Consider the following 17,324-nt stretch of genomic DNA (forward strand, 5'->3'; position numbering starts at 1 on the left):
TGCGCCTCTATCACTCATTTCTTACCTAGTCTTAGTCACTGAATGGGCACTGCCTCAGACAAACTGAGACCTGGGACCTTGGCCTAAAAAAGCCAAGGTCTTCCATTGCATCTAGGGCCATCTCCAGTCATCCTGATCTGTATCTTGCCACTTAGACCCAGATGGCATCAGAGGAGACCATGAGACTGGTGACTTTGCACAGCCCTGCCTTGCTTAAATCCTATTCACTTGCAAGTCAAGACCACCTTTTTGATGTCATTGGTCCTCATCAAGTAAGTGAAAGACAAACAACAAAATCAGTTTATATTTCTATCAACGACTTGGTTAAAGGCATAGATGTTTATCCAGTTTGTTGATATCATGTATCTAGGAGAATGAGGATCCAGAAAAACTTTGATAGATTTAGGCAAAGTGTAAGACTAAACTGAATAGAGAAAAACACAAACTCCTATACTTGTGTTTAAAAAGTCACTTTTACAAGAACAAAATGGGTAGTAACGGCAAGATAGCTTTTCTGTAAAAGATCAAGATTTAAATAGATTTCAAACTTAATATGAATCAGCAGTTTGATGTAGCATTCAAAATAATTAATGATATCATGGGCTGTATTAAGAAAGTCAGTTTCTGGTGTAAGGAGGTAGTGGGGTCTGCATACAAGAAGTGCTCAATAAATTGTTGATTAATCAATTGACTGATAATTGTACCCTCCTTTTCCCTGATCAGACCACTTCGGCAACATAGTGTAGAGTAGGGTTTTGTGTGCCCTAGATTAGGAAGGACAGTGATAAACTAGAAAATGTGTATAGCAGTGCTGCTCAAATGTTTGATTTTAGTATCTCATTACACTTTTTAGAAAATATTGAGGATCCCAAAGAGCTTTTGTTGATGTAGGTCATATCTTGATATTCATTGTATTAATAATTAAAACAGATACATGTAACAGTATTTAAATTCACTTAAAACAATTATAAATCAATTCTATTAACATAACTAACGTTCATTCCTATTCAGAGAATCATAGAATGCCAGGAACCTTGAAATCATAGAACCAAAAAATGTCAGAACTTGAAGAATGGATTGGGGGGTGGGGGTGGAGAGATATGACAGATGCCTTCAAGTATTTGAAGATCCTTCATATTGAGGAGGGATTTGACCAGGCCTGCACAACATTTGGCCTGCATGCTGCTTACGGCTTGTAAAAGGATTTTTGGCAGCCCTTGAAAACTGTAGAGGATGTAAAACAGGCCTGTACAACATAAGGTCCATGGACCACTTTGGTGGCCGGGCCATATGTTGTGCAGACCTAGATCAGACTTTTCCTGTTTAGCCCCAAAGACAACACGAGGAACAATGGCTGAAAGTTGAAAAATAGCAAATTTAGGTTGTATTTAAGGAAGAAATTCTTAAGACTTAGAAGTCATAGGACTATAGATTTTTAAGTTGAGAGAAATTTAAAATGTTGCCTGTTTAAAACCCCCTCATTTTCAAGATGAGGAAAATGAGATGCAGAGAGAACTGATTTATTTGAGGTCACAGAGCTCACAAGCTGTATAAGGATCAGAACTGAACTCATCTGACTCTAAGTCCAGTTGTCTTTTCTGGACATTTTGCTTCTAATAGGGTCCCTGATTAGGCCCACCTAATGTCCAATTAGTACCTCAAATACTTTGTCCCAGATCCCTGCCACTGACTTGAACTATGGAATAATTTGCTTGGCTAGAAAGCATCGTTTTGAGTGCAACCTACACTGCTCCCTGTTTTGTACCCAGCTATTTTGGTTTGTACTGGTACATGTACTGTACTGGATTCATGAATGAAAAAGACTGACTTTTAATTTGGGAGCTTAGGCTCTCATTTTCCCGCTCCTTGTCTCTTTGACAAACTCTCACCCTCGGAACAGGCTAAGCATAGTTTGAGTTGTTGTTCATGCCTGGGTCTCCAAAAAGGAGAAAGTGAAAGGTATGTTCCCTGAATTGGGTTTAGTACAGGTCATTTGTTTCCATTTCTAAGCAATGAGACATAAAAAGAATCAGGACACATCCACAAAATGATTGAAAGAGGATTGAACTTGTCAGGACATAACAATGTTTGCTGGTGACGAGCCTGTACACGAAGCAGCCAAACAGGTCGGGCTTTTCTCTTGAGCACCATTCTCTCTGATGCAGGTGTTTCTCTCTGTTACTGCCTCTGCCCTTGGCACATTGGTGTGCATTGCTGCCAGCACTGTGCCAAGGAACAAGGAGGTTGCTGCTGCTAACACAGAGTTCCAGACCTTTCTAACCTCACAAGGTCACCTACTTAGGAAAAGAAAACAGAAGGGAGATGGCCCCATCCCAGGCACAGGCTTGCCTAAGTCAACTGTGAGGTCATGGCCACTGGAATGAGGTGGGAGATAGAGCAGCTACTGTTTCTTCCTCAGACTTTTTGGAGAAAACTCAGAACAGTCTTCATACTTTGAATCCAGTAAGGAAGAGTGAGTCAGAGGGCTGAGTCATCCCTTGTGTACAGCCACTGAGTTCTGTTCCGTAGCCATTTAGGGCACTCTTCATCATACATGGCTGGAAGGAGAACTCACCCCAAACTCTCATATAGTTTCCAGGAATAATGACTGATCATTTGTGAAACACAGGATGGGAGGAGGGACCTGCTACACTCAGATGATTATTTTTGTTTTACCGAAGGATTTTCATGAGGAAAATACTGTGTAGAATGACTTGATGAATCTGTGATTTCACTGTTGTAGATATTTCCCTTATCAATGCAGATTGCTCCTCACCATGTCTTTTTATCCAGTCTGATTTTTAATCATAGTCTTTCATAGATTACATACAGAGAATATGCCTCATGTACTGGAGAACTTTCTGTCACACTTTGGCTCTCTATTCAGCATTTGAACCCTCCATTTGTTAGCCTTCACCCATAGGACATGCCTGTCCACCTTCTATTCTCATTACACATTGTTTCAGTGAGGTTTCTTACCTCAGTGGTCTCTAAACTATTTTTCCCCCAATTTATTTATTTATTTTTAGTTTTCAACATTCATTCCACAAGATTTTGAGTTCCAAATTTTCTCCCCATCTCTCCCTTTCCCCTACCCCAAGACACCAGGCATTCTGATTACCCTTTTCCCCAATCTGCCCTTCAATTTGACACTTCCAGGTTGTCTTGGGCAGATCTGCTTTACTCTGTCATTCTGTGTGTTCTGCAGCTCCAGAATTTGTTTAGAATCATTTTTAACAGGTATTTGACTGGGGTTGGTGGGAGTGTTCTAGAAAGTCCATGCTGTTACTCTGCCATGTTGATCTCTAAACTATTTCAAGCATGTATCCCTTTTCATAAAAAAAAAAAGCCTTTTAGTATATATGCCTTACGTATATGTATCTGCTTCTTTTAAAATTATACAAGTATACTAACATACTAATAATTATGTCTTATGCTTGACACTATGGTCTGAGAAAATAATATCTTACCCCTCCCTAAGTACCGAGTGCCCAGGGAGATACCTGTCCCAGTCAGCCCAGGTCAGGGACACTGAGTTCTGTTTCAGATGCTGCAGTTTAGGAAGGACAGCTAGGAAAGGATGGAGAGCATATAGGAAGGGCAATCCAGAATTCAGATCCTTGAGCTCAAGACACACGATGATTGATTGAGTGAATTGAGGCTCTAGAAGGACATGACACCTGCCTTCAAGTACCTGAAGAGCTACTTTGAGGAAGATTAATTGAATTTTTTGATTTTAGAGCACAAAACCTGGAAGAATAGCTGAAGATTACTCTCCTGTTAAATTTAATTTGTATATTTCTTTAGAAAAAACCTGCACTTAACAAAGTTAATCATTTCTTATACTGTCTTTTTCCTCTTCTTTGTATCTTGAAATATTTGTGTTTATTGAAGATTGTCAAGTTCATAATAACTTTTTTAAATCAAGTGTTTTAATTTAAAATAAAATTATCCAGGCCTTTGTCAATTGACTCTGGGATATTCTGTGAGATTATGAGGGATAATTAATTTTTTATTATTTGCCTTATGTTGTCATTCAGGGCAGAGGTTTCCAAAGTGGGTCAGTGTCTCCCTGGAGCACCTACGGAATGACCCAAAGTGGGCTATAACTTGATTCCAGAGTGTTTGTGATCAACTAACCAGAAAGTGAGAGGATGGGTCACAGACCAACCCCTATGCTACTCTTCCCCCAACAAATTGTGCTTTTATTTCCAAAAGACTGCCTTACTTTCTTTGAAACTCCTCACTTTCCCCCTCCCAACTCTGACCTCCATGGTTGCCCTAAGTATGGGAGAACCCTTGATAATCTAAGACAATCCAGCCACCTAAAGTAGGTGGCAAGCCAAATCCTCTATTTCCTCTGCTCCCTTGTCTCTACATTCTCACTTCCAGCCCCCATCACCACAACAGTGGGCTCAGCAGACTGTACTGTGGGATAGTGGTCAGTAAACTCATCTCTTACCCCATTTTCAATTTTTTTTTTTGGTGGAAGAGTGAATATCACAGGATGATCTTACAGATTATAATTTTATAACTATCTTACAGATTATAACATTATAATTTATGGATAAATTATAATTATATTACCTATCATCAAAAGCTTATTCCTCTTTTTAACTCCTTTATTTCTATCTAGGGCAACATCATTCTTTCAGTGTCCTAGGATCTCAATTTCCTCGTTAACCCCAACACCTCACTCAGCTAAAACTCTTCTCTTCGAAGTTACCAGCGATCTCTTAATTGCCATATCTGATGGCTTTTCCCCAGTCCTCATTCTTCTTGAAATCTAGTACCATTGACCATCCTCTCCTCCTAGATACATACTTTCTTTGCTCTGGGTTATAGTGGCACTTTACTCTCTTAGTTCTCCTTCTACTTATTTGACAGTTCCTTCTCAATCTCTTTTTCTGGATCACCATACATACATCCCCACTTGTGGTATATCCCAAGGGTCTGTCTAGGGGTCTCTTTAGCTCTCTCTCACTTGTTGACATAAACATCTTCTATGGGCTTAATTATCACCTCTAGCTTTGCATAAAATTCCCAGACTGATATATGTGTTCATCCTTTGTTGCTGAAGAAGACCATGCCATTGGAGAAATGATGACATGACTAGCACTTGACTTTGTTTTGAGTGAGGGAGGGCTGGACAAGTCACCAACCTCACTTCTCCTCCAGACCCATCTGAATCCAGTGACCAGATATTCATCTGGATGACTGGAGATGACCCAGGATGAGGCATTTGGGATTAAGTGACTTGCCCAAGGTCACACAGCTAGTGAGTGTCAAGTGTCTGAGGTGAGATTTGAATTCAAGTCCTCCTGACTCCTGCACTGGTGTTCTATCCACTGCACCACCTAGTTGCCCCAATCAGGGAAAAATAAAATATAGGCAGAGTACATAGGAGGTAATCTCACAGGGGAAAGCACTTCTATTTCAGAGACTGGGAAAAAACCTCCAGCAAAAAGGGGTACTTGAATTGAGTCTGAAAGTAAGCCAGGAAAACTAAGCAGCAGAGATAATGAAGTAATCTAGGCATTAGGGTATGGCAGTACAAAGCATGGAGATGGATGATGGACAGTTTGCAAGAAAAAGTAGGTAGGCTAGTACAGCTAAATCACTGAGTATTTGATGGGCACTAAAATTCAAGAAGACTGGGAAGGAAAGCTGTTGTTCAGTCATTTCAGTCATATCTGATACTTTGTGACCCCATTTGGGCATAAGGTCATTTAACTTCCAAGTTTCTTCCTCTGTAAAATAAAGATGATAGTATCACCTTTCAAGGGTTATAGAATAAAGATAATATAGAGTTGTTGTGAAAATAAAATGAGCTATTTGTGTTTTGCAAACCTTGAAGTGTTATATAAATCTTAGATGTCTTATTCGTGCTCTATTCATCTTTATCTTATCCTTTTGAATTTCTATTTTTGTGGATGTTTTATAACATGTAATTATTAATACAGTAATACTTGCATATAATTTATCTAGGTAAATATACATCTATTGGTAGTATGTGATAAAACATTTTTACAGGCAGTGATGCATGATCAAAAAAGTTTGGAGACCATTGCTCTATGGGATGGAGGAACACAATTGCTTTGATTTAGTTGTTTTCTACGATATTCTTCACCCAGACAGGTAGGTGTGGCAGTAGAAAGAGTCTTGGGTGTAGAGTAAGGAATATTTGAGTTCAAATCCATTTTCAGACATTTACTTGCTGTGTGACCCTGGGCAAATCATTTAACCTCCATTTCCTTAGCTGTAAAATGGGGATAATAATACCACTTACCTCTTAGGGTTGTTGTGAGGATCAAATAAGATGAGATATGTAAAGCTTAGCACAGTGCCTGGCACACAGAAATTGCTATATGTGTTTGTTTCTTTCCCAGGTCTTCCTCCCTTGCCTCCCTTCCACCCTCATTGTTAATAGGCATAACTCAGTTTATTTGAGTTCATACAGAACCTTTTACATACCAATGCTATTTCATTCACTTACAAAATTGAATAGGTTGTTTCATGCATCATTCATCCATTTTATTCTTTGTATGTAAAACTGATTTTATTTCTACATTGAGACACAATTTCTGATCTTTTTAGAGATATAATACTTTATATTACAACATCAATACAACTCATAATCACAATCCTCTCCTCCCTTTCCCTTTACAGAAACACTTGTATCAGGTGTGCAATAGTTTGAATAGCTGTGTGTGCTGTGGCTCTGGGGCCTAGGGCTAATCACCCTGTGACACTGAAATGGCAAGAGAGGAAGCAGATGCCTCCTTGAACTTCACAGGAGATATTTATAGAATCATTCCACTGCTGGCTCATCTGTGCTCTTTTAACGAAATGCTCTACAAATAATCTCACTTCCCTCCTTTCTGCCTTTCCCTTCATTTGACAATATATACATGTTGGCATGTATACAACATGGCAATATATACATTTTAATACTGTATTGGTGATACTTCTCATTTCTACCTGAAGTATGTGAAAGCATTTTTCTTTACAAAGTGATATGTAAATGCCAGCTATTATTATCATTGTTATTATTTCTTCCCCAGCTACTAGGGCAGGTGGGCAGTCAGGGGCATCAAAAGAAAAGGGATTATATCTTAAAGCAATTATATCTTCGTGATTCATGATTAAATTTAGAAAATATGTGGACCAATCAAAAAACTACTTATCGTTCAAGGCTCAGCTCACATCCTATCCCTGATTGCCTCTGTCCAAAGTGACGTCTTCCTCCTCTGAATTCCTGCAACATTTTTGTTTCTAACACTCGTATATCCCTTAGTAGTATAACCTTGGGATAAGTTAATCTACTCTCTGGGACCTCAGTTTCCCCATCTGTAAAATGAGGTTTTGTCTTAGAACTGGATAGTCCCTAGCATTTCTTTCAGCTTTAATATTCCATGTTCTAAGTCTCCTTCCTACTTAAACATTCTGTGATCTAAAATTCCATGATGGTAAGATTCCTTCCACCCCTAACATGCTGTGGCACTGTGATGAGGTCTTTTGTATTGTTGGTTTTTGTTGTGATTTCACTTCTTAAGGACTATTTCTACTTATCTTGTATCTTTTCTCCAACAGCCCCCTTGCTCATCTAGAAACCACCACTAAGGAAGATAAAATGAATCTGATAAAGATAAATTAGGGACACAAGCTTGGCTACTGGGACAGCTTCCAAGGCTCAGTTCAGACAACAATGGCTTTGACTATAGCTATATGGCTTATCAAATTTTAACTTGAACTATAGTTATTTGATTATGTCCATTAGTAATTGTAAGCTCCAGCAAGACAGGTATGGTGTCTTGAAGTTCTTATTTGTAGCACTTGTCGTGCTTAGTGTTGAGACAAAGTGAAGTGTCAGGAGTTATTTCTGTAGAGGGTGTTAATCTACGATAACTGCACAGTGCCCCTACCCTTAGAGACCTTTCACAAAGATCTGAAGACCTACAATATTTTCAATATTTCACTTTCATGAGAAGCTGCATGGTGTAGTGAATAGGGTTCTGGACTTGTAGCCAGGAAAACCTGGGTTCAAATTCTACCTCAGATACATACTAGTTTCATGACCTGGGGTAGTCACTTAACTTTTCCGTGCCTCTATTTCCTAATCTGTAAAACAAGGATATTGAGTTCCTAAGGTCCCTTCCAGCTGATTCTATGATCCTTTGCTACTCCGTTCACAATTATTGCTCAACTGAATTCATCTAGCACCAGCATCTAATAATATCTGACTTTGGTTTAGCATATTTCACTTTTCTGTGTACTTTCCCTATTAGTCTCACGTGACCAACTGTTTTATAAAGGAGAAAGATGAAACCACGGAAAGGTCGAATGACTTGTCTAAAGTTATGTAAGTTTCATCTGCTAGTTGTAGTTCAGAGACTACAGGGATTCTATTCTTTCCAGTACCCCACATAACTTTACCTTTTGATTTTCTTGAGGAGTGGGGTGTGGAGCTGAGGTGAGGATGAGGTGAGACTGGTGACTTTTTGGTGTGGGGAATACCTGGTGTGTGGGAACATCAGTTCCCTGATGCAATTTAGCAGCTGATACAGACTACCAAGACTTTGGTAACTTTTTCTTTGAGAGTTGCTTTGAACTCTGAAAAGTTAAGTGACTGGTTCAAGGTTGTATAGCTAGTATGTGTCAGAGGTTGGAAGAGAGCCTAGGTTTGCCTAACTCTAAGGATGGCCTTTTAGACCCTAGTCAATTATGCCTCTTTCTAATTTAACTTTACCCTAGAAAGTCACATGCATTTCTATTATCTCCTTAACTGTTGCTCAAAGGCAAGAAGTAGTGCAAGTCTTATGGTAGACTATCATGAAATACTTGTTGAATTGGTTTGGATTTTCTTTCTTGCACTGAAACGTGTCTTACTTCTTTCAATTATTCATCTGAATGCAGAAAACGGAGGGAATTAAATAATGCTGCTTGTCTTCTATCCCCAAGCAATTTCCTTACTGAACTTGGAGGTGAGTCTTTATTAGCCAGGATCCCACCCTTAGAAACCATAGCCAGACTAAAAAACTGAGGGAAAATAATTTGGCCAACCCCAAACTGGGCAGTGACTGCTCTGTTATTGGAAGGGCAGGAGAGCTTCCAGGCTCAGGACTTCTTCTGAGTATCCATGATATCATAGAAGGGAAGGGTAGAGGAAGGCTTACGTGGATGTGAAGTTGGGTAACCAATTGCTACTCCCCTCTCTTCAGTGCTCTGCATCTCCAGAAAAGTCCAAACTTTTCTACTGGCCCATGGTATGGCCTGACCCCAACTGTAGCTGGTATGTATTGAGAATGGCGCTAAACATATGTAAGGCCATAGTTTTACAGTCTTTTAAATATAAAATAGAACAAGTTACTGACAACCCTCTTGAAGTCTCTGCAGTTTGTTCATCTGCCGGTCCACTGATATGGAGGTCCTCAAAGTACTCATTGAATTTTCTGTTTGGATTGAGTCTGATTGACACCACCCAATCTTGAACCATTCCTTGTAGACCTCCTTGGATTTCTTCCGGAACCTTTTCCCCACAAAAACATACACGAGAGGATTCAGGAAGCTGTTGCTATAACCAATATACGTTCCTATCTGTGTAAGCACATCAATAACAATTTCAGCCTGACAACCTGAGATGATGTTTAGCCGAAAGAAGGTATCCATCAAGGTGCTGACCTGGAAAGGGAGCCAGCAGATGATGAAGAGCAGAAGGACCACCTGGACGAGAATGGCAGCCTTCTTCTCTGTCTGGGCCTCCTTGAACTTTTGCATTTCGTTGTTCTGCAGAACACGGATGATTTTCACAGAGCAGAAAGAGATGATGCACAGGGGTAGCACAAAGCCTACAACATTCAGGAGAATATTGGTGAAGATTGCCCAGTAGGGTGATGGGTAGACGAAGCGACAAACGGTGACATTGTGGCCCTCTTCATTATAGTCCTTTAGGGTACGGAAAACTACCACAGGGGAGCTCACTATCATTGTGATAAACCATATGATGAAACTGTAGCATTTGGCATAGCAGGTCCCTCGCATTCGGCCCACAGACATGGTTTTCACCAGAGCGAGGTATCGATCAATACTGACCACCATCAAGAAAAAAATGCTGCAATACAAGTTCATGTACATAAAGGAGTTCACCACTTTACAGAGCACCTCTCCAAAGGGCCAGTGATAGTTGTTGGCAATGGCAATGGCCCAGAAAGGGAGGCAAAAACCTAAAGTGAGGTCAGCAGCAGCTAAATTCCCCAGGTAAATTTCAGGCACTGTACAACTACTTTTGTGCAAACAGAAGACACTGAGAATGAACATGTTTTCGACTATGATCAACACAAAGATGATCCAGAGGAATGGGGTCTGGATTACGTTGAACCAATTCCAAAATTCAGCAAAAAAACATTGAATCTTCTCAGTTTCATTGAATAATGATTGATTAAATCCAGGTGAAAGGACTTCTTGTGTACCGTTGATCATTTTAACGCTGAAAGAAAGTAGGGAAATAGTCATTATACTTCATAGTCAGTGATAAGTCAAAGAAAAGAAGCTGTAGCTTTCTTCAAAATATCTCATGGATCTTTGGAATAATCAATTTAATTCAATACAACTCAACCTACCCAACTCCTCTTAATTCTAGTGCTTTCCCTCTCCTAGTTACTTCCTGTTTATCCTACATTTACTTGTTTTGTATATACTTCTTTGCATTTTGTCTTCCCCATTAGATTGTAAGCTCCTTGAGGGCAGGGACTGTCTTGCTTCATTTTATATCCCCAGAATTTAGCAAAATGTCTGGCACATAGTAAGTGCATAACAAATTTTTATTGATTGATTGATTAAATGACTATTGTGTACAGAATTGCTGCATTAGATTCTGGAGTTAATACAAAGTTCAAATAAAGTTTCCTGACCTCCTGGGATCCTACTGACTGATAAGGTGACAATATACAAACAGATAAATATACAATGGTATGGGGTCATTATATTAAAGAGTTGCAAAGTAAAGAGCTTTTTGAGGTCCAAGAAGGGAAGAGAAGGAAGGTATTATGGATAGGATAGATCAGGTTGGTTTTGTAGAGGATGCAATATTTTAGTTGAGCTTTCAGAATGGATAGAAATTCAACAGGTGAAGGGGAAAGATGCACGGAGAATAATATGAGCAAAGGCATGAAGATGGGAAAGGACAAGACATGTTTGGTAGACAGTCATTCACTTTGGAGTGAGGAATATCTTGAGGGAAATAGAGTGACATCAAACTTGAAAGGACTAAGGTGGTACCTTCTACTAAGAGATAAGGTGACACCTATACAGAGTATTGACTTGAATGAGAGGTAAAGAAGTTTAGAATCATTATCTGCATCTAAGTCTGTCTTGGCAAAGGGGAGATGATGTCTGATTTTTGGAAAAGGATTCATATCAGGCCAAATGTATTCTTTTTGTTTTGTTTTCTCCCCTCTTCATCACTAAAGTCAAGTCTAGAACTAAGGTTAAGGTCCTAGAAGAAATAATATAATATTGTAGAAAGTATACTGATTTGCAAATGAGAGAATTTGGGTTTGAATCTCTGCTCTATTTATTATATATGTGGCATGCGTAAATCATAAATTTCTCTGGGCTTTAGTTGCCTCATCTGGAAAACAAAGTGTTGTATTGGGTGATCTCTGAGATCCCTTTTAGCTCTTAAGTTTATGCTCCTATAATCTCTGCAAATAGAAGGGTAACCAACATTCAAACTTAATCACCACCCACCACCAAGCTGAGGTCTGCTTAGTATCTGGCTGTATAACAAGGAGGGAATAATGGGAAAATCAGTTTCATGGAACAATGGAAAGCAGCTGATAAAATAATCACATAGCAGGAGATGCTCCATTACAACCCACAAGGCATCCTGTCATTATTACAGGTCTTCCTCCAAGAGAAAATGTTTCTTTCTTAGGATATATTTGAAGTCCTTTAGGCAGGATCTTTACTTAAGGGATTTCCTCTGTTTTGTCTGGAAATAAAATATCCTTGATATGACATGGAATCCAAGAAGCTACAGTAACACATTTTATGAGTAGAAACAACTAATATGTGTAGAGTGAGAATTCTCTCAGTAACAAAAGCTGGAGGAAAATCTGTGCAGAGTAACAGATGCAATCTGTCATGCTATCTTTATGTGCCTCAATGCAGCTCTCCTAGGAAACGCGGGCATGTACGATAGCATGACAGTCTATTGTGCAGAAAACAGCCCTGGTCTGAAAGATTGAGCAGTTGTTCTGGGATCTCTTTCTTGAAAAGGAAGCACTCTTCACAACTTAGGAAAGATCTTGGCTCTGGGTTTTAGTTCCAGCTCAGGAAGTAACTCATTATATGATCATAGACAAGTAACCTTCCCTTTCTGAGTCTCAGTTGCCTCCCATGTAGAATACCAGAATTGAACTCTAGTAGACTTTGTCATAACATGAGGAAAACTTTTCTAATAAACAGACTTGTTCAAAAGTGCTCTTTTCAGAACAATCCTGCGAGGTAAATAATGTCAATACATTATCTTCTTTTTAAAGATGGGGATAATGAGTGGCAGGGGAGTTAAATGAGTCGACTGAGGTCAGATAACTAATAAGAATGAGAGCTGGGATTTGAATCTAGGTTGTCTGATGCCAGGTCTGTCACTCTGGCCTTCTCCTATTATTTTGCTGGGGTAAGGAGAAGAAAGAACTATCACTTTTGGAAAAAAATGATATAACAGCATAGCAGGAATTGGCTAGACCTTGCTTGCTTTGGATAGGTCTGACAACAAATTACCTAAGCTAATTTTTTTTCTTTGCTCCATTTCTTCCCATTTCCTGTGTGACTATTTCTGGGGCCCTCCCAATCATAGTGGCTTTGCTATAGACTGGCCCAACAATGGGTACTGGGAGTCCGTCTTGGTAGTTTCCCTTTTGCCCCAAAGTACCAGATTTTAGTTCCACTTGATTGAGTTTCTGAGCCTTAGGAAAACTATTGCAACTGCCTAGGATTTGAAAGGTTTGCAGGTTTAGAAGCAGCATGATGAAAAGAATATTTGATTGGAAGTCAGGAGATCTAAGATCTAGATGAAGTTTTCCACAAAAGGTGTGATTTTGGTTAGGTCCCTTCCCATCCTTGAGTCTCAGTTGTCTTCTCTAAAATGAAGAGGTAGGTAGGACTACATGACCTCTAAGCTATTATGATTTCTTATTATCTTTTATTAGGACTAGATGACCTCTAAACTTTATTATCTTTATCTTTTTCTACAACACTGGCAGGGCAGCTAGGTGGTGCAGTGGATAGAGCACCAGTGCAGAAGTCAGGAGAACCTGAGTTCAAATCTCACCTCAGACACTTGACACTCACTAGCTGTGTGACCTTGGGCAAGTCACCTAACCCCAAATGCCTCATCCTAGGTCATCTCCAGTCATCCTGATGAATATCTGGTCACTGGATTCAGATGCATGTGGAGGAGAAGTGAGACTGGTGACCTGCACATCCCTCCTTCACTCAAAACAAAGTCAAGTGTGAGTCATGTCATTATTTCTCTGATGGCATGGTCTTCTTTGGCAACAAAGGACGAACACACACAACACTGTCATGTTTTTCTCCATTTCCCTCACCTAAAAGCCTATAAAGAATTTCTTGGTGTTCTATTTATATAGTCAGATGTAACATGTCAACAGGTCTATATGTAGTGAAAACTAGAAAAGTCCAAGCACTATTTTAGTGTAAACAAATAATTTTCTGTTTTTTTGCATATATCTCTGGTATAATTTTCAGTGTAGATCATCACTTCTTTATATTTGCAATTTGCTTTTTGAAGATAGATGAGGACACATTTCCTCCATTATGAGGTAGGTTTATTCTGCTCAGCATGTCTCAAATTAGATTTCCTTCACAAGATCAGAGAATCAGGAGTCAGGGTCTTAGTGAAACTTGACCTTTCCCACAACACCAAGCATGGTCCTTTGCATACAGTAGGTAAAATTTTTTTTGTCATTTTGACTTTGTTGAATTGAATCTTTCCTTCTTGAAACCTTACATTGCTTTTGCCTTCTGTATTTCTGTCAGTAACAGCACTGTTTTTCCCACCCAGCCTTGGAAACCTTGGAGATGTCTTTGATGCCTTCGTCTTTCTCACACTACAGATTTCATTTGGTGTAGTGGAAGAAGATCAACCTGAGCGGTTCTAGTCCTGTATCTGCCAACAAACTAGCTGTATGACCTGAGGCAATTCAATTGAATAAATTTTATTAAGTCCCTAACACATATAAGGCATTATGCTAGGAGCTGGGGATATTGACAAGAAAAATGATAATCTCTTCCTTTAAGAAATTATAATAAACTAGGGAGGATATTACCTTATTTCCATCTTAGTTTGCTCATCTTGAGGAAGGTCCAACTACATGATTTGCAATGTCCTTTCTGGTTCTAAGATTCGAGAGTTCTATGATTCAGTCAATTCATCAGTCAGTATTAATTAAGTGCTGGCTATGCGCTGGGCACTGGGCAAAGTTCTATGTCACAAAGGAAGGAAAAAGTAGAAAGGCAGGCCCTGCCTTCAAGGAACTTATTTACTATTTATTGGGTGAGGTATCAAGTAAATAAGTAGGCACATATGAGATACAGAGTAGAAGGAAAATAACATTAGAAGGATGAGTAGTTGGGGGGGTTGGGGTGGGAAGGGACCCTGGAAGTTCTTTCAGTAAGTAGTATTTGAACTGAATAATGAAAGGATCCAGGGACGTAAAGAGAGAGGTGTGATGTAAAAGCAAGGAGACTGGAGCTGGAGTGTCCCATGTAAGAAATAGCAAGGAAGCCAGACTGTAGAGTATGTAGAGGAAAGTAAAGTCTGAAAAGAGGGAAAGGTAGGAAACAGCCAAGTTGTGAAGAGTCTTAAATGCCAGACACGGGACTTTATATCTGATCCTGGAAGTAACAGACAGCTTACTGGAGTTTACCAAAGGAGCAGGTACAGAAATCACTTGGGCAGTTGAATGGAAAATGGGTTGGAATGGGGAGTGACTTCAGACAGGAAGACGAATTAGAAGGCTATTGTGATAGTATTGAGGAGTGAGGGGGATTGAACGAGGATGATGACAGTGTTTGTGTGGATAGAAGGGAATACTCGGGGAGATGTTGTGAAGCTAGAGACTACAAGATTTGGCAACACTTTGGTCTATGTGGGATGAAAGAAACAAGGAGAAAGATGACTCAAGCCTGGGAGATTGTAAGGATGGTAGTGCCTTGACACTATTAGGGAAGCCGAGATGAGTGGAAGATTTTGGGAAAAAGACAATGAGTTTTATTTTGGGCATATTGAATTTGAGATGATTAAAAGACATTCAATTCAAGGTGTCCAGAAGGTAGTTGGTGATATGGGACTGGTGATATGGGTATAGGACATATGTATATGTGAGTGTGTGTGTGTGTGTATGTGTGTGTGTGTGTGTGTATAGGACTGGTGTCATGTGCATGAGATATATGTTATGGGTGTGGGACATGTGTGTATGGATACATACATGTCCCATACCCATAACACTAGGATATCTACATATATAACAGACTATATATAAACATTTTTATTAATAACGTTTATAAATCCATAAAAGTAAAATATAAAAAAGACTAAAGAATACAAAGTTCACTCTCAAGGCCTCACATTCCAAACTTCCTTGGCCTTATCCTGGTAGATTAAGTCAAAAAAAGAGAATGGTTCCCTGTGTTCTTCTGAGGAGAATAGTGATGAGGAGCTACATGAGACAGCAGAAGTGACAGAAGAGAGAGAAAAAGGAACCCCTAGAGGTGGCTACCCAACACTGTCATTTTTGAAGTAATTTTGGAAATGAAACAATTGAATTCAATATTAATCAAGAGCCTTTTCCCCTCCTATGTGCATTGGTACTCCAGAAGCCATGCTGGATCTCAATTTTCAAAACTGATCAAAAGACAGGCCACTATTGGTCTGGGGGAATGTATGTTCTCCCATAGATTCAGGGCAGGTTTATTTGGGGGATGGCAGTTTCACAAAAATGAAAACAAAACAAAATGCACACCAACCTACAGTCTTAGAATGATTCCTCATCCCTACTTCCTCAGAGTAGAGAATGCCTAAATATGATTCCAGTTTCCATTTTAAATACATTACAATATGCAAACCCTGGTCATTTGACAAGCTGTCTCAGCAAATGGCTAAGATTAGACTGTTCAGATACCTGGGAAATAGGCAAACAAACACACCAAACATTAACCATGTTTCTCAAGCCCCCATATGACGGTAGGACAAGGCTATGGCCATCCCAGGCTTCCCTGGGTCATGTTAACTGCAGCTGAAACCCAAACTGGCCTGACTTGGCCTGTCAGAGCTGATTGGAGATGAAACCCTATTAGAAGCCAATGTCCATTTTGGGCTGTTTGCTTCCAGAACAGTCAACCTTCCCCACTGGCCTGGCTGACTGCACTTGGTCCCAGCAACCCCCTACCCCCACCCCAACTTCATCTCCCTGCTCTTTGGTAATTTATAAACAAGGAAGAGAATAGAACAGCTTTTCCTCACTATAGAGGGTGGGAGGTTGTCACAGGGTGTCAAAGGGAAGGACATTTAAGAAGGTTGGAGTTCACCCATGCCAAATTCTCTAGCAGTTACCCAATAGTCTCTAATAGGTAAACACCAGACTGATAGAAGGAAAAAAGTCTCACTCTTCTCACCTGCTCTTCCTAAGGTTCAAGTGGAATGAAAACTGTTTTCCCAATTTCTTACAGATCTGTATATTGCTTTGTTTAATACACACTTAGAACCTACCAATGTGTGGCACTGTGCTAGGCCCTGGGCAAAGTTAAATAAGATAGGAGCTTGCAGAGGGGATAACTATCCATGCAAGACCACCACCACTATCTGATAGTTTGAATATGCAATGCCAGTAACTAAAGGGAGGGTGAGGAAAAGAGGTCTTTAACCAGGGCCTTACAAGATGGTTAAGATTTTGATAGATGGAGATAGTGGGTGGTACATGTCAGGGGAGTTAGAGGAACTTCCAGGTGTGGTAGAATAATGTCAGTAAAGAGACAGTGCTGGGGAAGGATGAAGTCTAGTAAGAGAAGACTAGAAAATTAATGGAGGACCTTGAATAGCAGGCTGAATCTGGGATTTATTTATCAGGCAAAGATGAATGATAGCAAGATAAGCAAAATGAGCAAGATAAGTCTAGTGACATGCAGAATGCATCTCTGGGGAAGAGATTGGAAACAGAGGCTTAGTTAAGACATTGTTACTGTAATCCATGTTTGAGGTGATCAAAAGTTTGTAGTAGGCAGGGGTGCCAGGAGCCAAAAGG

The 17,324-nt window shown here is 39.7% G+C and overlaps 1 protein-coding gene across 3 annotated transcripts in view; it reads right to left on the reverse strand.

Moving 5' to 3' along the window:
• Positions 1 to 6,359: 6,359 nt before the first annotated feature.
• BDKRB2 (bradykinin receptor B2) overlaps positions 6,360 to 17,324 on the reverse strand; it is a 67,471-nt gene continuing 56,506 nt past the window's right edge. For 2 of the 3 annotated variants that reach the window (XM_072630311.1, XM_072630312.1), the window contains one exon: positions 6,360 to 10,486. In XM_072630311.1, coding sequence (XP_072486412.1) covers positions 9,367 to 10,486 — 1,120 coding nt within the window. In that variant the 3' untranslated portion in view covers positions 6,360 to 9,366. The remainder of the gene's footprint in view (positions 10,487 to 17,324) is intronic. The other variant, XM_072630313.1, reaches the window with a different exon arrangement.

The sequence above is a fragment of the Notamacropus eugenii genome, chromosome 1 (genome assembly GCF_028372415.1).
Source record: "Notamacropus eugenii isolate mMacEug1 chromosome 1, mMacEug1.pri_v2, whole genome shotgun sequence".
NCBI lineage: Eukaryota > Metazoa > Chordata > Mammalia > Diprotodontia > Macropodidae > Notamacropus > Notamacropus eugenii.